Source organism: Phaseolus vulgaris, chromosome 10 (assembly GCF_000499845.2).
Source record: "Phaseolus vulgaris cultivar G19833 chromosome 10, P. vulgaris v2.0, whole genome shotgun sequence".
NCBI classification, from domain to species: Eukaryota; Viridiplantae; Streptophyta; class Magnoliopsida; order Fabales; family Fabaceae; genus Phaseolus; species Phaseolus vulgaris.
In genome coordinates, this window is record NC_023750.2 from 43,757,416 (window position 1) to 43,779,505 (window position 22,090).

At 28.4% G+C, this 22,090-nt stretch overlaps 1 protein-coding gene and 1 pseudogene across 1 annotated transcript; one reads left to right on the plus strand and one right to left on the minus strand.

Moving 5' to 3' along the window:
• The first annotated feature begins 3,324 nt into the window (after positions 1–3,324).
• LOC137818445 (transcription factor bHLH18-like) lies at positions 3,325–5,328 on the plus strand (annotated as a pseudogene).
• A 6,235-nt stretch (positions 5,329–11,563) lies between these two features.
• On the minus strand, positions 11,564–14,275 carry LOC137818446 (transcription factor bHLH18-like). The gene is made up of 4 exons (XM_068621888.1): positions 14,135–14,275; positions 13,386–13,802; positions 11,917–12,300; positions 11,564–11,818 (listed from the first exon to the last, which is right to left on the minus strand). Exons 1-4 carry the CDS (start codon positions 14,171–14,173, stop codon positions 11,732–11,734), a joined length of 927 nt encoding a protein of 308 aa, XP_068477989.1. The 5' UTR covers positions 14,174–14,275; the 3' UTR covers positions 11,564–11,731.
• Between the last annotated feature and the right edge of the window lie 7,815 nt (positions 14,276–22,090).

Sequence of the window (22,090 nt, forward strand, 5' to 3'; positions counted from 1 at the left end):
TATAATTTTAAAATTATTCTATTTTTAGTAAAAAAATATCTTTTTATTGTTATTTAGTGAAGAATTTTCAACATATCAACACTCATTAAATATTAAATTAGAGAAATGTTACTTTAAAAATTTTACATTGAACAAGTTAAATTTACAATTATGTTTTGACTAATGCATTTTCAAAATTACTTCATTTCAAAAAAAAAATATTTCTCTTTTTATATGTAATTTATTTTATCAACAAAGAAAAAATAAATTAAATGAAGGTATTTCAAGAATTTATACAAAATACCATTTTAATCTGTAATACACTCTAAAGACCAAAAAATCCTACAGTATATCTAAAAGAACTACTTATATTAATCCCAATACTAAAAATTAAACTATAATATATATATATATATATAATTTTCATAATACACATAAAAAACAACTTTACTCATATGATTGTACCTTGTATTCTACCTTAGCATATGCTCCTTTAAATGATATACATTACAAAAACCCTTCTTCTCTTCGTACATGTATAATTTGATAGAAGATTCTCATCATATCATCAATCATTCATATTTTGTCCTCATTAGATTTCAATATCTCATAAGATGAGCTGTTTTGGAATTAGAAGAAATTAATAATTTTATGCAAACAAGTTTTTTTTTTTTTTAAGTTATATTTTATTTTTAGTGTCAACTTCATGGTGTCAGGTATGATAAAACATGTCTTGGATGGAGGGTCTCCATTTTTATTGCTCTAAGATTTCGAAATCTCATATGGACCAGATGCAAGCTTCTCACTCTTTTTCAACATTTAATATAACATAAATTAATGTAAGTACATCATTTTTTTTAAATTACTAAATAAATAAAATAAATTATATATAATAGTATTTTTTTAAATATTGATGGATTTACGGGATATATATATAATAAAATTTATCAGTATTTTTTAAAATATATTAATTTGACCTTATAAATACTGATAGTTTGTATAAATTTTATTTTGATAGTCTAATAAATTTACTGAATTATATCAGTTATATTGAGTTTATTCAAATATTAATAATATATATATATATATTCTATATTAATTAATTAGTCAAAAACTATAAAAAAATATTAACACCTGAGTAATTTTTAACTTCTGTGTAAAAAGATAAATTGTGCTTTCCTTTTATAAACTCTTGCAGAAATTTCTAAATTTGTGTATCTGTTTTATTTTTTTAACTCACGCTCGCCCGTCACTAAATGTGTAAGATTAATGGATTTTTCTTTTGTTTATCTATTTCTTTTGTAGTAAAATATATATTTTAAATGATAAAATATTATTACGGAGTGAACTTTAAACTTAACTCAACCCCATAAAAGCAGCTCATAGGGTTGAGGTTTGCACCCACTTATATACAATTAAAGGCTCTAATCTCTAGTCGATGTGGGATCTCCAACACACCCCCTTCACGCCGAGACTGCCAACTCGAGCGTGGGACTATATATTATGGGTGGTCCGATAGCGGCCGGCACGATAAGCCCAACAAATACTCGCTAGGATAGGCTCGAAAACCTCTGATACCATGTTACGAAGTGGACTTTAAGCCTAACTCAACCCCATAAAACCGGTTCAATAAGGTGAGGTTGAGGTTTGCACCCACTTATATACAATGAAAGGCTCTAATCTCTAGTCAATGTGGGATCTCCAACATATATTTTTTTTGTAGTAAAATATATATTTTAAATGATAAAATATAGCTTTATAATTTGAATTAAGATATTAATAAATAACATTTTCTAGAATACAATAGAATGTTTGATATATACCAAACAAAAACAAAGACACAAAAAGAAAAGAAAATAAAAACTAAAAGAAAATGGGCCAAAAGTAAGAAGCCCAAAATAAAAACAGATTACAAAAAAAGAAGAGCCCAAACACATTTAGTTTATCATATATAATTACGTATGTATACATGTATAGATAACTATGTACAAATTACGTACACATACATTAGTAAGTAATTATGTACGAATACATGAACAGCTAATTATATATAGATACATTCGTATATAATTGCATACTAATAAATTTATAGGTAATTACATTTTCGGAAAGTCTTGCATTCTAAATATACTACGGATTAATTAACATTTTTTGGAATTTCAGTAAAAACATATATTTTATATGGCTTTACTCATTCACAATATTCATGAATAAACTTTAGAAGCAATAATTCACAATGAAACGAATAAAGTCATATATTCACCAATAATTTATCAATAATAAAAGTTCAAAAAATATATAACATCTAGGTTCAAATAAGTATATATTATCCAAACATTATAAAATTTCATCCTAATAAAAAAAATTGCAAGCACCATAAAGATCTAGTGAATGAAATGTAATTTATTGTGATGGTGATTCTTTGCATTGAAAATATGTATTATTTTGTATCATTCTCTGATTATATAGATATTGTTCTCATACCTCATATTTAAATTAAACTAATCATTTTAAGTTCTCTTGCTCATGTAATCACTATAACTTTAGAAACATTATCAAAACTTCGTTCTTCCTAAAATCATTTTCACCTTTCAAATTTGAACTTCTTTAAAGGATAATTTGAATCAATCTTTTTAACGTTAATGTTTATGAGTAAGAACAAAATGATGTTTAACATTTGTATTCAGAATCTAGAATTTAAGATTTAGGGTTTAGTTTATTGTTTCTACTTTGTTAAAGCACAAAGTTATTTTATAACCTTTTTATAGATTAAAAAATCGAAGTACATATATGTTGACGAGACCATGAGCACATATAATATAGTATCGGATATCGTAATTTTTGTCCAAAAACACCAAATTTAACTGCACAACAACACCTGAATCAAACTGTGTTTTTCAAAGTTTGCTCAATTTATTAAATAATCTGATATGAAGCATATGAGTATCTGACACTTCTACAACTATGACTATTCTCTCAATATATTATATTATAAACATAATATTCTCACGAAAATAAACAATATATATAACAATCACAGTTATCACTCTTATTCCATATACTCCTTGTATTAACAAAACCTGCAAATTATCCTACACATTCAATTTGATTATGGCTAAGAATGTATAAATTTATATATTACAACTATATTTTATTAAATATATGTTATTACGTATGATGTTACTGAAGTGGTTATACTCTATGGCATGGTATTGAATTATGGATGAATGATAATGGTCCCACATTTCAGCGTCACTCATCGAACTGCATGAAAAACGAGTCACACTTTGTCGCATCCTTATATATCTCACATTCTATCTATGTCTTGCACGTACTTCTTCCACCACAACATCAACTTTCATTTTCTCTTCTCTCTCATTCCCATGGAGGAGGACTCCTGCAACAACAATAATTCCCACCTTCACATGGTAACTCAACACACTCACTCACACTCATCAAATCTTCTTCATTTCTTGCTCTTTCAATCAACTCATCCTTCTTTTTCGTGCAGGAAATGGATTTCTTCGACAACAATGACTTCGACGATTTCTTCTCCGACATCATCCTCCACCAGACGCCACCGCCCACGCCCTTCTCCTCCGGAAGCGAAAGCGATCACTCCTTTCCCGCTTCCTCCTTCCTCCCCAACGCCGCCGCTAAACGCTCCTCTCCCAGGACTTACATTCTCTCCTTCGATAACTCCACGGTGGTGCCCGCCACTCCCGAACCCTCCGTCCCTTCTTCCCCTTTACCTGCCAAACGCGCCCTCAACGCTCAAAACCCCAAAACCAGACCCAATCAAGGATCCAAGAGAACCCGAACCTCTTCTCAGACCATCGATCACATAATGGCCGAGAGAAGGAGGAGGCAGGAACTCTCCGAGAGGTTCATAGCACTCTCAGCCACCATTCCCGGCTTGAACAAGGTGCTCTAATCTTTCCTTCACTTCTTCATTCACTCAATTCAATTTTACTCTTTTTTTTATCTACAAAGAACCAAGATATTTCATCATAAACTTCTACCATTTTCTAACGTATCACTTAGTTCAATTATGTATTCTCAAATACAACATATATTGAAAGCTTGAATTCATTTTCTAACCTAAATCAACTGCATACTTTACTATGATTATCTATTGGTAATAACTCCTACATAGGATTTGACATTGTGAACATCCATCTCTCCTTATATTGGTTGATGAAAAGAGATATGAGAAAAGAAAAGAAAGAGGAATCGTGTAATTACAAATACAAAAGATGTTAAAAAGTGGTCACTTGATTTTTAAAAAATGACGGAAAAGGCTGCAAATTTTCTGCATGATTAGAGTGGGTGTCTTGTTATGTACAACCACTGAGTAAAAAGCACGTGGGAGAGTGTTGAAAGCAGAAGATTACAAAGAAATCTGGAGTCGTTTTAGGAAAGAATAATGGAATGATTTATAATTGTGAAATTGGTATGTATAGACGGATAAGGCTTCTGTACTTCGAGCAGCGATCGATTATGTGAAACAGCTGAAAGAAAAGGTACAGGAGCTGGAGAAAGAAAGCAGAAAGAGTGCAGAAGAGACAGTGATATTGGTGAATAAAAGCAACCCAAATGGAAATGAAGAGATCACCAACTCCTCCACTGAAACCAACTGCAGCATCCTTCCGGAGATGAAAGCAAGAGTGTTGGGGAAGGAGGTTCTCATTGAGATCCACTGTGAGAAAGAATATGGTGTTGAGATCAAAATATTGGACCACCTTGAGAATCTTCATCTCTGTGTCACCGGAAGCAGTGTCTTGCCATTTGGGAATTCAGCTCTCTGCATTACCATCACAGCTCAGGTATCTTATATTTTATTCCACGCATGAACTATGTGGCATGAACAAGAGATTAGGGTTTTCTCTAGTTTATAAATGAAATGTAAATCTTAAGTCAAACGCATGAACTATGTGGCATGAACAAGACATTAGAGTTTTTTCTAGTTTATAAATGAATGTAAATCTTAAGTGAATCAATTATGTAACAGTTCGGTGTTAATTAACTGCAGATGGATGAGCAGTGCCAAATGACAGTGAATGAAGTAGTGAAAAACCTTAAACAAAGTGCTCTCAGTGTCTCATTTGGTGAGCGATAGTGATCCGTTCTAGTGTATCAAAGAAGGGGTTGTAGTGTGTTGAAATTTCAGAATTTTTGGTTATGTTGGTGTTTATGATTTTGGTCGGTTTTCGTGTTGATCATGTATGATTAAGGCTTGCTTTATTGTGTATGCTGCTGCTGGTTTTATGATGACAGAAAGAGAGGGAGAAAGAAGAGAGAAAGAAGAGTGTTTTTTGTTTTAGTAAAGAATAAAGTTTCCTTGTAAGACACATGTACCAAGATGTTGTGTAGAAGAAAAATATGTATATCATAATTCATTATATTAATTATTTATATATTTTTTTTAATAGTTAAAATATCCCTATGGTTGAACTCTGATTAATTATCAGCTTCTTATTTTAATAATTATAAAAGTAATAAGTAATTGTGAATGATAATATTAATAATAAAAGTGGTTAAATATGTTTTTCGTTATATAAGACAATTTAACCCTAATAAAAATATTAATGATAAATAATTTTTATTTTCTTTTAAACAAATATTAATGAATGTATCATATTTCTTTAATGAATCGTCCTTAAGTAAACAAAATAATTGACGAAAACAATACCTTAGCATTTTAACAATGAATAATTTGGAATTCTATGTGATGAGGCAAAGTGAACTGAAGACCCTAGGATTCAAGTATATTGAAATGCAACAAAATGGAATGTGAAGTAAACTATTCACAAAATTAGTCAAGGAATGTTGAAATATTTTAAACATATTTTATTAATTATGTTATTAAAATATAAAATAAAGTTTAACTATATTTTATTATTATTAATGTTTTTGTTATTTTTTCTAATTATAATTATAATAAATAAAATTAATAATTATTGGATATCTCACATTATTTAAAAATTAAAATATTTAATAATATATCCTCATCTTAAAAAACTAGTTTTATGAAATTTAGTTAAAATTAAAGTTGATTTGTAATAGCTCTAACAATTTTTTTAAGTTTAAAGTTTAATTTTTCATAATAATAAAAAAAAAATTATTAACCTTTTTTTCACTTTTTTTTCTAACACACCATAAAAAAAGTTTTACATATACAGTGCGGTGCGTAGTGAAAGAGACATCGGCATAAGTTATATGTATTTAAATAATTAAGTAGTCTTCGTCATTTCTGTTGAATAAAAAAATAACACATCACTCAATTTTTTTAAAAACTTTAAGACTTTTTTCTAATTAAGCTAATTTTCTAATATGTGTTAATTTTAACTGAAATTAAGGATTATGAAAATGGCTAATTTTGAGGTCAAATATTAATGATGAGAGTGAGGTGGCAAAGACATGTGTAAAAGATGAGGAATTTGAAGCTTGGATTCTTCTTGTTTGTTGGAATATATATGTGAATATGGCAGAAGGTATAATATAAAAAATTTCTGTCTTTTTCTACCTTTAACAAAAAAAAACATGAACATAGGTTAGGTTTATCAAAAGACAAATACAAACAAACTCTAATTTGTGGTCGATAGAACCATTCTTTTGCTTGGTAGTAGGAGAATTGTTTTTATTTGATCCATAGAAAAAAAACAAACAAAAAAGATTGTTCTGAGTAAGTAAAAGTTAAAGAACAATACAAAAGTTCATTATTGAGTTAAGAATGCAAGAACCTTCAAGAAGAAAACGTGAAGAAATAGGGCCTAAGGGTTAATTATATGTCAACTTTTTAAAACATTAATTATAAGAGTTTAATTTTGATAACTATTAATTAGATTATGATGGTTTTATGTTACTAATTAGTTAAAAATAATGTGAATATGATTTTTTTTTAAATTATATTTATTTTATTAAAGTTGATATGTTAGACATCACTATGAAACTGGACATCTCAGTTAGGCTCACGAAAACTTATTATGTCAATTAAAATATTGTCTATAAATAAAGTCAATGTTACCAAATTTATCAGTACATACATTTTTTTCACAAAATATGTGAAATATCTTAAACCTATTTTTTTCACAGTAGTTAACACAAATGTTCTACCTATTACAAAGCATCACAAACTAAGGGAGAATCACATTTGCTGATCAAAAAAAAAAAAAAAAAAAAAGGAAGAATCACATTCAGGTCATAAATTAGTAAGATCTATCTTTTGAGTTTATTCAATAACATGTATAACTCCATAAAACTCAACAACAAAAACAGTATGTATGAACATTAATGAAAGTAGAGAAACCATCAATAAATTTCTCCATATTCTCATAGAAAACACCACTACAAGTAACAAGAGCAGGAGAATATATAATTTTAAAATTATTCCATTTTTAGTAAAAAAAATATCTTTTTGATTGTTATCTAGTATAGAATTGTCAACATATCAACACACATCAAATTAAATAAATGTTACTTTAAAATTTATACATTTAACAAGATAAATTTACAATTATGATTTGACTAATGCATTTTCTTATAACTAAGAATTAAACTATAAAAAATAAAAATATATATAAATTTTATAATACACATAAAAACAGCTTTACTCATATAATATTCATGATTCTACCTTATATTCTACCTTAGCATATGCTCCTTTAGATCATATACATTACAAAAATCCTTGTTCTCTTTGTACATGTAATTTGATAGAAGATTCTCATCATATCATCAATCATTCATATTTTGTCCTTATTCGATTTCAAGATCTCATGAGATGAGCTGTTTTGGAATTAGAAGAAATTAATAATTTTATGCAGACAAGTTTTTTTTTTTTTAAGTTATATTTTATTTTTTGTGTCAACTTCATGGTGTCAGGTGTGATAAAACATGTCTTGGATGAAGCGTCTCCATTTTTATTGCTCTAAGATTTCGAAATCTCACATGGACCAGGATGCAAGCTTCTCACTCTTTTTCAAAATTTTATATAAAATAAAATAACGTAAGTACATAAAAAAAATTACTAAATAAATAAAATAAATTATATATAATAGTATTTTTTTTTAAATATTGATGGATTTACTGGATATATTAATTTGACCTTATAAATACTGATAGTTTGTATAAATTTTATTTTGATAGTCCAATAAATTTACTGAATTATATCAAGTTATATTGAGTTTATTTAAATATTAATATATATATATTAATTAATTAATTAGTCAAGAACTATATAAAAAAAATTAACACCTGAGTAATTTTGAACTTCTGTGTAAAAAGATAAATTGTGCTTTCCTTTTATAAACTCTTACAGAAATTTCTAAATTTGTGTATCTGTTTTATTTTTTTAACTCACGCTCTCGCCCGTCACTAAATGTGTAAGATTAATGGATTTTTCTTTTGTCTATCTATTTCTTTTGTAGTAAAATATATATTTAAATGATAAAGTATAGCTTTATAATTTGAATTAAGATATTAATAAATAACATTTTCTAGAATACAATAGAATGTTTGATGTATACCAAACAGAACACAGACAAAAAGAAAAAAGAAAAAAAGCCTAAAAGAAAATGGGCCTAAAGTAAGAAGCCCAAAATTTAAACAGATTATAAAAGAAAGAGCCCAAACACATATAGTTTATCATATATAATTACGTACGTATACATGTATAGATAACTATGTCAAATTACGTACACATACATAAGTAAGTGATTATGTACGAATACATGCATAGCTAATTATATATTGATACATCCATAGATAAACCCTAAACCATACATACTAATAAATTTATAGGTAATTACATTTTCGGAAAGTCCTTCAAAGCAGATAACTTCTAAATATGCTATGGAGTAATTAACATTTTTTAGAATTTCAGAAAACATATATTTTATATGACTTTACTCATTCACAATATTCATGAATAAACTTTAGAAGCAATAATTCTACTATAAGAAAATCATAAAATAAAAATCAATTTTTAGATACTAAAATAATTAGTTATAATAGTAACTAAATTATAGATATTTTAGAAACTAAAAAAAATAGTTTCTTGTTAAATAGTTTTTAAATTAATATTTAATTAACAATCAAGATTTTTCTACCTAATTTAGAAACTAAATAGTATGTATGTCATTTAAGTTAAGATTCTTCTCTTATTTATGAAAAGATAAGTTGCTCAACTAAGATTCTCAATCTCTTAAGTAACATATCTCTGATTACAATTGCATGTTTTAACCAAAATATGTTATACACACGTAAAAAGAAAAAAAAAACATTAAAAAAAACATGAAATGCGATATGATATATTATATATTATATTAGGTAGATACTTGAGATAATGTTGCGATCGATTGTAATCTAGTATTATGTACAAGAATTTTGCTATAGATAAAAAATATTAAAGCTTCATCACACAAATTAATATATTAAATTATCAGAAATTGAATTATATTCTTAAATTCGACTTTTTGTAGAGTAAGTGAAAAAAATAATCTTAATATAAAAGACTGAGATTTGATTAAAAATTTGGAGAGAATTATTAATATCTGGTGAAACATTTAATAAAGAGTTTAATGATCGATGTTATAGAAAATACAATTAAGAACTCTTAGAAATCTTGAATTGTGAATGGAATGTAATTTATTGTGATTGTGATCATTCTTTCAGTTGAAAATATATATTGTGATTGTGATTGTTTCTACATTGTTAAATCACAAGTTATTTTTGTGAGTTGTGAATCAATCTATAATAAATAATTGAATTTTATAACTTTTTTATAAATTAAAAAATTGAAGTACGACGAGACCATAAGCACATATAATATAATATCGAATATTATAATTATTTCTCCAAAAACACCAAATTTAACTGCACAACAACACCTGCAAATTATCCTACACATTCAAATTCATTATGGCTAAGAATGTATAAATTTATATACTCATACTATTCACCTATCACTACCAGCTGACCTAATTTCAAGTAGAATTATATTTTAATAAATATATGTTAGTACTTAATGTGTTACTCTATAGCATGTTATTGAATTATGGATAATAATAACCGAGTTATTAATTGAACTAGTTCACTTAATTAGTATATAAAAAAAATATTTAGCTATGAGTCAATTTATATATTTTAAATTTAAAATCATATTATCATAATAAAACACCCAATATTCCAACTAATAAATAAAGTTCACACTAACACAAATTCATACTCCAAATTTAGAAATATTGGCGATCTAAAATATCAGTTAAATTATTAGAAATAATAACTATGCTTAGTACATAAATAATAAACAAAATTTCTTTTAAATAAATAGTAAAAAAAATTAACTCAATTCAATCTAATTCACAAGACACATTCAGATTATCAGTTTTCTTTTTTCACTGGCCAAGTCAATGCGATTGAATCTGTACTCTTATGTATAACTGGTTCAATCAGCATGAAACGATTAAAGCATCAATGCCCAGTTCAGCTAATCTAAGTATAATTTTCACTATATTTTATTTATTTGTAGATTCATATCAATTAAAAATAAAGAATATTTCATAATATAGAAATAGTGTAAACTTCAATGTTCCTGTTCTATATAATTCTTATCTGCAGATAGAAAAAAAACATCATTAGAGTTTCCAACTACAATTTCTAGCAAGGTTATAATTCAACAATTCACAAATGAAATTAAATATTATCATATAGAAATGGTTCAAATGAACTTAATTCACCTTCAAGCAGTTGTGTAAAATATTCAAATTACCATCCAAGCATGCACTCTTTCCCTCACTTAATGTGGCAATACATAGTTATTATTCAAATTCTCATTATTAAGTCATAAAATAAATAGAAGATTAAAAAATATAAAAAAAAAATAGTCAGAAAAACTCGAGCTTTTGTTTAGTTTTAAAATATACGTGCCCGTGTCCATGCATATTTTCAAACAATTACCATCACACTTTTCTTTAAAAAAAATATACGATACAATAAACAAAAATGAAAACATTTCACTGTAAAAATATTTAGAAATAAGGAAAAAAAGTTTTATCATTATTTAAAAGATGATAACAAAACCAACTAAATTCTTAAGTTCATCTATGTAAGACGAGGAAATCGTAATAAAACAAAACAATGTGAAAAAAAATCATCATTTATTTATTCATTGAGAACAAACAGAAGATCATATTAAAAAAAAAAACCCTATTACAATATTAACCATAACTCCAAAACTTCTTTATTAAAACCAGCATACTTGCTTTTTTTCCTCACTTTGTCATCACAATATAATATATGTATATTATATTAGCTATGAAGCATGAGAAGCTAACAATGGTTGCTGTTTATTCCACAAATAATTTGGAAAGAGATTATTCAGGCGAACAGACCTACCGTATAAGGGTTGAGATATTTCAGAAATATTTATATAAAATTAAAAATATCTAAAAAGTGTTTCATTTTATTTTATTTATTATTTATTAATAAAAAAATAAATCTAAATATTTTTATGCATAAAAGTGAAAAATATTTATATAAAATATATAATATTGATGGTATCATGTATAATTTGAAAGTATCATGCATGAAATCGTAATTCATTCCATTCATCAAATAGTAGTAGACTCTCCCTCATGAATAACAAAACAAAACCTAATTCCAGAATCAAGATCAAACCACACAGAGCTAACTAGAACTTGCAGAATTTTCGGATCACAGACACCTTTGACACTTGATTCACTAGCATGGATCATTGTTGAACTTCACATGACTGCAAGAGAACCAGCCTCAGGTTTTTCACTAGATCATTCATTGTTGCGTTGAATTTGTCACCCATCTGCAGTAATTAAATATATAGAGGCTCATAACAGTTTGCAAAATCAATGCTCTCTAAATATTTGTAACAAATATGTATCAGACATGATGCTAGTGTACCTGAGCAACAATGCTGATGTCAAGAGTTGAACTTCCAAATGGCATTACACTGTTGCTGGTTGTGTAGAGATCAAGAGTGTTAAGATGGTCCAAAATTTTGATCAAAATGCCATTTTGTAACTTGCAGTGAATCCGAATGAGTAGATCTTTTTTAAACACTCTTGCTTCCACTGTGGGTAGTGCTTCACTGGTTTTATAGCATTCATCAGATTTCATTGCACCAGATGAGGTTGTGCCTTTGTCACTACCATTATTGGATCTCTGATGAACAAATGACACTGACTCTACCCTTGTCCTCTTACATTGTTCTTCTAGCTCTCTTACTCGTTCTTTAAGTCGTTTCACATAAGTTATTGCTTCGCAAAGTATAGTGGCCTTGTCAATCTACACTTCATAAAACGTTTCATTGTTCAAATCCAAATTAAATTGCATTCAAACTTAAATTTGGTTTTTATTCTTTCCTTTCTTCAAACTATATGTAGAGAGATGGTAGACACATAAATCCTTGTTTTTCTTACTAATGAAATGGTCTATGGTATTGATCTAGCTCATCAAAATTATGAACTTCTAGTCTTACATACCATCACATAAAATCAAAACCATCCACATGAATGAAACAATTTAAAAAATAATTGAATTTTCTATGAATTCCTTTTTTTTTATCGACAATAAAAAATAAATAAATGGAAACCACTTTAGGGGTGGTTCAACCCTTATACATAAAGAGCAAAATACCTTACCATACTCCTACCACGAAATGCCTACCTGATTATCTAAGGAACAACCAAACTAACCACAAGAAAACATTAAATTACCATCCTCATACAATCTACTGGGTTCAAAACCCAATTAGAGTACCCGAAGGAAGCACAATGAGATTTTGCGTAAATCCACGACCAAACTTTTACCTGTACTAAGGCGAATACTTTGAGCGCATCTACCACCCCCTATCGAAGGACACGCAGTTCCTATGATACCAAATACCACTCATAACTCCAACCCAAATTACACCCCACTCTATAAATTCCTTGCATAAGAAGTATTTCAAGAATACGCTCAATTCTTATACAAAATTCCTACCTGAAATCTTATCTTCTAACTTCCTTACAACAACTGAGAAGTCTAAAGCATACATCTTTTACTCATGCTAACTATTTCTTAAAATATCTCACTCACATCATGCAAATTAATGACTCAAGTCACTTGTATAAATACGAAAAACTTACTTCACACTCTTTAAACATTATCCTTTGATTCCTTACAACAACAATTTTGTGTAATAAACTGAACTCGGTTATATGCAATGTTGAATAACATTGATTATCTTATGGCAAATCAAACCGATGGATGATTAACTAGCTAGCCAGATATATATATATATATATATATATAGAAACCAAATAATTGAAAAGAAAAAGAAAAGCATTGAGTGAGAACACATTGTAAATTATGTGACATCACTTACTAACCTTCTTCAAACCAGGTATGGTGGCTGAAAGTGCAATGAATCTCTCAGTCAGTTCCCGTCTCCTTTTTCTCTCAGTCATTATATGGTCTAGTGTCTCTGCAGAACTTCTTCCTTTTCTTGTTGCTGGGTTGGGCTTAGGTTCAATGTAATGTTTTTCTGAGACCCCTTTTGAGGGAAGACACGCGCCACCACTCCCCACAACAACCTCCTCTTGGTACGGCTGTTTTCCACCGTAGGTTTGGCAGGTAGCCGCAACCACGGTGGAGTCATTGAAAGATAGAATGTACGCAGTTGGAGAAGTGGTGGTTGTGGCTGTAGCAGGTTTCTCTTGTGCATGCTGTGATGAGAAGAGGAACTCATCATCCACTGACTCAATCTTGTGATGGCTTTGGTTAAAGAAATCAAAATCCTGTATTTCCTGTGAAACAAATAGTAATAACACGCATATTCAATCACCATTCTTCACATAAAACTATATAATATACATATTTAAGGGTCATACACATGAACCACTTTAAGTGATATAACTCATATACATATTCAAAAGCACTATTCAAAAGAAAGATCCAATAAACTTGTCAAAATCAATTAACACAAAATCAACGAAAACAGTTAAACATAAAACTACCACCAAACCTTCAAACACATAAAAAAAAAACTAACAGAAACTTTAAATCGGCATCAAACACTTTGATGAAGACACCAATCAAAAAAGTAAAAACTATACTGAATATTTGTGGCCAGTGTTACCATATCAGAGAACCAATATTTGTGGCATGGCTCCCCCATTTGCAGTGAAGAACTCAGAAGAAAAGAAAGTACAGGGAGTGAATGATGCAGATTTGTGTGAAGGGTTTGAGAAGAGAATGGTGGATAATAAATGGGAATGGGGATAGCAGAAAACAAAGACTCGTTGAACATGCAACTTTTTTTTCCACCGTTAGATTTCACGCATTGTGCCTATCATTTGGAAATCATCACGAGCCAAGACCACGTGGTGGGACAGTGATGTTACCTGCCATCCTCTTTTGCAGCATACATACGCCACTTCTTCTTCATCTCTCTCACTTCTAACAATGGGAACTCTCTGATACAATTATTACAACAAGTTAATTAGTAGATACATAATTTCTGCAAGTTTGAGTAATTTTCTTTAAGAATTTGCCAATCTTGTGAAACCCTTATTTTCTCTTATCACATCGCTTTGTTGGTTATATTTTCATGATAGAAATAATGAATGACACCATGGAACCTGATAACACAGAAAGAATAATATGTATATATATACTGCGTGTTTTCTGTAAACACTGCTTTGAAAATCTGATATTCCTTAACACACCTCGTACATTCATTATGCCATTCCTGCAAGACAATTCATACTATACACCACTTCTTTTCTTGTAATTAATGTGTAGACACCTTTTACCTTTATCCCTTTATGTTTTCTCAATATATATAGATATAGTTACGGATAAGTATATGATTCACATGTAAAATATCTCTACATTTTTGTCTGACATATAACTTTTCCATTTTTTTTCTATCTCTTATTATTTTTCAATTTCTCTTTTTTCTTTTTTTTACACTTTAAACATGGATGCATAGATGAAACTGGAGTATTTTTTTGGTTTTTTATTTGGCTCTTATTTCCATATTCAACTGCAGAAGGTGTTGGAAGGTAAATGTTGTTGTTCTGCAGTCAAAGTTCACAAAATAATTCATCATAAAGTAACTTTTGCTCGAACAATACAATTAAAGTCTGAACATAAAGCATAAAAGAACACTGGCAAGGGGCCGAATTTCTGGACACAAACAAAGTAATCAAGGTGCAATCAATTACACCTGCTATGGGAACAATAATGAACTATGATAAAGTTACTTCTTAGTTTTGTTTTTTGCACAGATGAACAAACAGTGATATAGAATGAAAAAATAAACTATAAATACAACTGAGAAATGTGTGGTAACTAATATTTCCAACAAAAAATGATTGAATGTTATTGTTAACTTTATGTTTAGGTTAAATCTGAAACAGTATCCACAACAATAGTGTGTAAATCAGACCAACTTTTGTTGTAACTATTTTCAATAAGAGATGATTCCTCTGCAATCTGCATCGTACCAGGAGAAAAAAAAGAAGACATTGATGGTGAAAACGAAAAAGGCATTGTTGTTGGTCTTGTTCTCGGTTGTGCAGTGCATGTTTTGTGAAACCATCACCCCACAAGAATGAACAACACAAGCTGTCATTTTAGTGCTGCAACTTGACAAGGTTTAGCCGTGCATGTATGAGGGTCCAATAGATTTTCTGCTTCCTTTGAAACTGGGATCGATGTGAACACAACCACAATCTTGGATCATGAAAAGAAAATTTCGAAGTTTTTGGAGTCCGCACTCACTGTTCCCGAAGAGCATTTCAATTCACACCTGTCCAATGAAAAAGTTATTAAAGCATCAAAGTTTTGTCATCTTGTTACGCTGGAGGAGGTTTGTCCTGTCCTTTTCACATTCGCATGTGTCTTCAACGGAACATGGTATAAATCCAAGCATCGATTCACGTAAATTCCTTATTCTTTATTCGCTTAATTCTTTACTCTTAGATGTTTTTTCGAACAAGAAATCGTTTTTGTCGTGTAACTGTAACTGTAAATTCAATGACAGTACTTTAGGTATCAAAATAAGTATTCACCAACCAGTTTAATTTCCATTAGCTCCCTCAGATTTGTATCAGCAATTGCCATTGTAGAGCTTCCAAAGGGGTTTTATTCTTAATGTTAGGAAATAATCGAAGGAAATAAGAGAAGACAAAAGGTTGTAGAAACTGATTGAAGGTAATCGCACAAGATTTAATTACCAATACTTACATGTCTTAAAAACAAATGTATATGCTCTCCGGTGACTGGTTTTATGTATACGGGTTGGAACACCCTTAAAGTGTTCCTTTTTTAATTTATTAATTCTTTGCTGATAAAAAAAAATGTCGTAGGTGGTGAATACGTGTATCAGTTCGATGATAAAGTCAAGATCAGTTTATTCAATTATCAGATAAAAACATTTTGCTTACCTGTTAAACCGATCACTTATTTATGATTAGACTTTGACTTAGTTGAACTTTTATTTCTTACACCTTATAATTACTAAATATATTTTTAGTATTTTAAGTATATTTATTAGAGTTTGATATAGTGTTATTTTTATCTATTATTTATTTATATTTTTTTAATTTTTAACCTTAGACTCTTTCGACTTTTCACCTCTGGGGCTATAGTTGAATAAAGAATTTGTTGTGAGGCTTGGAAAAGGCACATGAAGGAAGTGAATAAAGAGTGGTAAAAACTTAATAACAATAGACACTGTTAGCAGTTTTCATCAACACTTAGTCTTAATTATATGTAAAATTCAAATTTTTTTATAATCTATCATTTTATTATTTTATAAATAATTAATTAAAAATAGAAAATATAATCTAATTATATATATATATATATTAAAATAGTATTAGAAAAATTATGTAGTCGTTATTTTCAAAAAAAAAAATTAAAATAAATATTACACCATTTCTTTTATTAAATAAATATTTTTTTGTTTATAAAGATAGAATTGTTCAATTAAAAAATAATATAAAGGAGTTACTAAATGGTGTATCTTTTTATGTAATGATATATAATTAAGTTTTGATTAAAAGTCTCATATTTAGTAAGAATATATAATATATAAGAAAAGCTACAAATTTATTGATGTTAATATAATTATTTTTTATTTAGATTGTTAGGATATTTTTGCTATCATTATTATTTTTCGGTCGACGTCAATTAGAAATTTATAAATCAATGTTAAAGAGATTATTTTTTGTATGATGTGAACTAAAAAAAATTGATCGACATGTATTATTATATTATATTTTGTAAATATATGTAGTGATTATTTTTTATTATAAAAATAAATGTTCTTCTTTTCAAAATCTTGTTTAAAAAAATTTCGAGTTACATTAATTAAAATTACTTGATTTAAATAATTTAAAATTTTTGCATGTGGCAATAATTGAAATACTCTATGCAAATCAGGAAATTAAAATTCAATAATTAAAATTATTTATCCAAACAAAACATATTTATGTAATGAAAAATTCTCTAAACTACTGAATCCGATTTTAGGACCATCAAACCACGTGCATGGTCGCACTCAGTCACATAAAAATAACTAAAATAGCAACCACACAATAGGTTGAGTTTGGGCTTGGGCTTGGGCTTAGTATTGGGTTTGGTTAGAGTATTTTGTTGGTTTGGGTATTTTCATTAGAGTAGCAGTTTTTCAGTATGGGCCCTACCAATAATACACACTTTATATATTATTTTAAATTACATAATTATTTAATTTAAAAAGTTATTCAACACTGAGAGTAGATAGCATATACGTGGAAAAAAACATTATTAAATGTTAACTTTTATTATTATTCTAACTGACTTATACTACCTAAATAATGACATAATTTAGAAAAACGCAAAACCAATAATGAAAAACATAATTAATTTGGTTTGAATTTATCAAATTCGCGGGTAATAAATTAAATATTCAAACCAACATTCATAGGTTTAATAATTGGTTTGGTTTATATTAAATCTGATTAGGTTAAAAATTTGAAATAATTTAACTAGTTTAGATTTTTATTTGATTCTATTTATATAAACCGTTAAACACTCCTGATAATCAAGGAAGAAAAAATTATTTTATATGATAAAGAAACTAATGCAATGGTTGTTAAAAGATGAGAATGCCATAAATAAATAAACAAAAGAAAATATTAATTTCACAATTCAACATTATTTATAATTAAAAATTGAAAGACACAATCCTAAACACAAATTTACAAATACAATTTAACTAATAAAATTTTAAAATTATTCTATTTCAACAAAATTTATTTCGGTCATGAGTTGCAATATGATACATGAAGATCTCACATCAACTCGAGATTGAAATATTTTATTCTTTATAAGTGAGTGTAAGTCTCATCTTATAAGTCGATTTTATGAAGTTAAGTTAGGTTTAAAGTTCATTTCTTAAAATGGTATAACAGTTATTTAAAGTATATTCTAACGAGAATTTGTTGGGTCTATTGTATCATCCGCTATCGAACCGTTATCGGACCACCGATTTTATTAACAACAACAGAATTATTTAATAAGGGAATGACAAGTTTATATTGAGATAAAATTAAAAGAAAATGGCATGAAAAAAAGAGAAAAGAGAAGTGAGAACTTTGTGTTGAAGAGTAGCAATGATGTTTGGGTTTTGGAAGTGGTTGTGAATGGCACTTTGATGAAAAGGAGATGTGGATGTGGAAGAATATTCAAAAGTGGGAGTGAAAACTGACCAGAAAGATGTAAGACACAAAAAGGTTGCATTATTTAGGCAAAGGCTGGCAAATGACACAAAGCCATGAAAGTTGGAAGAAAGAGATAGAAGCTTACACCAAATTGCATAGCACTGAAGTACCAAAATGATAAAGATATCATTGAAACACACTTTGTTTGTCTCTTTGTTCTTGGGATTGTGTAAGAGAGTTTCTCTCTCTTTCTTTTGCAAAATCCGAAGGCATGGTTACTGGTGAGTTCATGCAAGTGCAATGCAAATCTCTTGGTCCAAAGAATGAGCACAGTGCAGAACACAAAAAACATGGCGTGCTTCCTCCTCTTGTTCTTTACTCTCTTGAAAACCCAACTTCACTTTCTCCAATTCTCTGCTTATGCTCCATTCACAGACATTCTTTCTTTTTCACAGAGAATGTTTACTCCAACTATTTTAACTTCCTTCGATTATACATTTATTTATTATACAAAATCCGAAACCCGAAATCTTGAATTCTAAACCCTAAACTTTAAATCAATTACAGATAAAAATAATAATTAATTGTTTTAATAACTAAATTAGACATCATTTTAGAAATTAAAAACTTTTGGTTTCTAAATTAGTTTCTATTATTGTGAAATGATTTCTAAATTGGTATTTACTTAGCTACCAAGGTTTTTGCTACCAAATTTAGAATTTATATAATTTGGTAGTTAAAAACTTTGATAACTAATTAGATACTAATTTATAAATTTTTTAATAATAATATAAATTAATTTTTTTTTTAAAATAGTTTCTAAAATAGTCTTTAATTTAATCACTATACCAACTAATTATTTTTTATCTCTCAAATTAATTTTTATTTCATGATTTTCTTAACGTGAACTGAAGTATTAATCTCGATCTTTTAAATGATAAAAAATATTGATTATGGGTTAAGTATTGAATCATCGATATCATAAGGTTATGTCACACCTTCACCATTCGATCATAGGACAAAAACTCAAGATGACATGTTGGAGATCACACATTGACTAGAGATTGGAGTCTTTCATAATATATAAGTGGGTGCAAACCTTACCCGATTGAGCCGGTTTTATGGGGTTGAGTTAGGCTTAAAGTCCACTTCGTAATATGACATATTTATATTTATTTATATTTACTATAAATACAATTTGATCCAAATTCTCATAATTAATCTTTATATTTTTTATGGTGAAATTGCAAAACGAGTTATATGTCTTCCATCCCCAATTGGGTTTAGTTTTGGAGGGAAGTAAGAATGAAAAAGAGGTGAGATGTCTGCATATTTTTGTAATGAGTTGAAAGATTGAAAGGAACAGAAAAGAAAAGATGATGTAATAAAATAAAAACACTACCTTACTCTTTTCTTTGTATTTCATTATTTTTAATATTTTATTAACTTTAATATATTTTTGGTCTCATAACTTTGTAGATTGCATAGATCCAACCCAAACATTATACTGTTGAAAAGAATCACTATTCACCAACCCATACTTCGTCCCTTTGCATGCATTTCTGCATCCATTTTTAAGCTCAGTTTTCAAGTTACCCCACGTGAACTTGACGAGGGCATTTATGCAAAAACAAAAACTCTAATTAAATCAGAGTGTAATCCTTATATTAATAAATTCAGAGAAAAAAAATAAAAATGAAAAATGAAAACCACTTTCTAAATGTAGCTGTTTGTTTTCTTTTGAGTTTCTCTTAATTTGATTACACCGTTGACTACGAACGGGATTAGAAAGATACATAATCCTATTTAGTTTAGGATTTATCATATTTTTATAGTTGAAAACTATTTTTTTAAAGTTTAATAAAAAAGGTATCAATATAAAATATAAAATATTAATCTCAATTTATTAAAAATGTAAAACCCGAAAACACATTTTGCTTCTTGAATATTACAATGATCGTTTTAAAAAGTAGGAGGTATACTTCAATGATTAACTCTTGATGATTTTGTAATTTATTATATACACGAATTATATTAAAAGTTTTAATAATTAAAAAAAATCTTAATTTATTGTAATTATCTTCTCCTCGAATAGGAGATGACGTACTAGTTCGTAAATATTAGATTATATAAAATTTATTAAAATAAATATTAATATAATTATTCACTATCAAAAAATTATTAAATATTTTTTTAGAAAAAAATTATTTATTATATTGATTAAATTAAATATTATCTTAAAGACTAAAATAAATATTATTATTTAAATTAATTTATATTATTGATAAATAATTTTTAAATTGGTATCTAATTAGTTAACAAGGTTTTAGTAAATCAAGCAAGTTTACTAAATTCATATTGAACCGAGTAAAAGTTAACTCATGTTCAAGTGCATTTCAAACTTAGGTTAAACCAAGGCGGCTTATGTCTTGGTCAAGTTTAGTCAACCCTGAACTAGGTCGAGCTAAATGGATCCAACCTATATCAAGTTGGGTAGGCCCAAATTCAAGTTAAGTTGAGTTCGTCCAAGTCTAGGTCGAGTTGAGTCGATCTAAACCCAAGTTGAATAGAGTCAACTCAGTCCTAGGTCACACAGAGTCGGTTTAACTTAGATCGAGTTAGGTTGGGCTTAGCTCAAGCTATGTTGAGCTGAGTTAGCCCAACGTAATCACATCGAGCTAAGTCAATTGGGCCAAGATCGAAACAAAGTCAGTTTGAGTCCAAGTTAAGACAAATCAATCATGCCTAGGTTAGTCAAGTTGATCCAATCCTAAGTTGAGTCAATTGGACCAAACTCATGTTGAGTAAAGTCCATCAAGCTTAGTTTGAGTCAGTTCAACCTATAACTAGGTTAAGTAGAGTCGAGTTGGGTGTTGAATCACATTAGAGTTGGCCTGGACTCAGGTGGGATTGAGACGGATTAAGCCAAGTCAAGAGGTCAAGTTGTGCTTTGTGCTCAGTCGATACATTGCTTCAAAACCATGTGAGACTGAGTTGGGTTGATCTTAAGTCAGGTTATTTAGGTCAATCCCACATCAAATTTAATCCAATTGACTAAGTGAATTTAACCTAAATTTAGTCTAATATAAATTAAATTGAAAAAAATAAAAAATCAATTTGATTCAATTAAAATGAATATGAATTTTCGATCCAATCCATAAATTAAAATGGATATGAATTTTCGATCAAATCCATTTTGTTAGATTTGGATTGACTATCTAAACTGGATTTTGAGAAATCCAATCCGTGATCACTGGTACTCACACAATATTCATTTATAGGTCAATCCCACATCAAATTTAATCCAATTGACTAAGTGAATTTAACCTAAATTTAATCTAATATAAATTGAATTGAAAAAAAAATTCAATTTAATCCAA

Excerpts from the sequence above, each read along its gene's own strand:
- LOC137818446 (XM_068621888.1), bottom strand. The coding sequence starts at position 14,173 with ATGGGGGAGCCATGCCACAAATATTGGTTCTCTGATATG. Across the intron at positions 13,803-14,134 it reads AATATTGGTTCTCTGATATG|GAAATACAGGATTTTGATTT; the intron begins GTAACACTGGCC and ends TTTGTTTCACAG. Across the intron at positions 12,301-13,385 it reads CCATACCTGGTTTGAAGAAG|ATTGACAAGGCCACTATACT; the intron begins GTTAGTAAGTGA and ends TATGAAGTGTAG.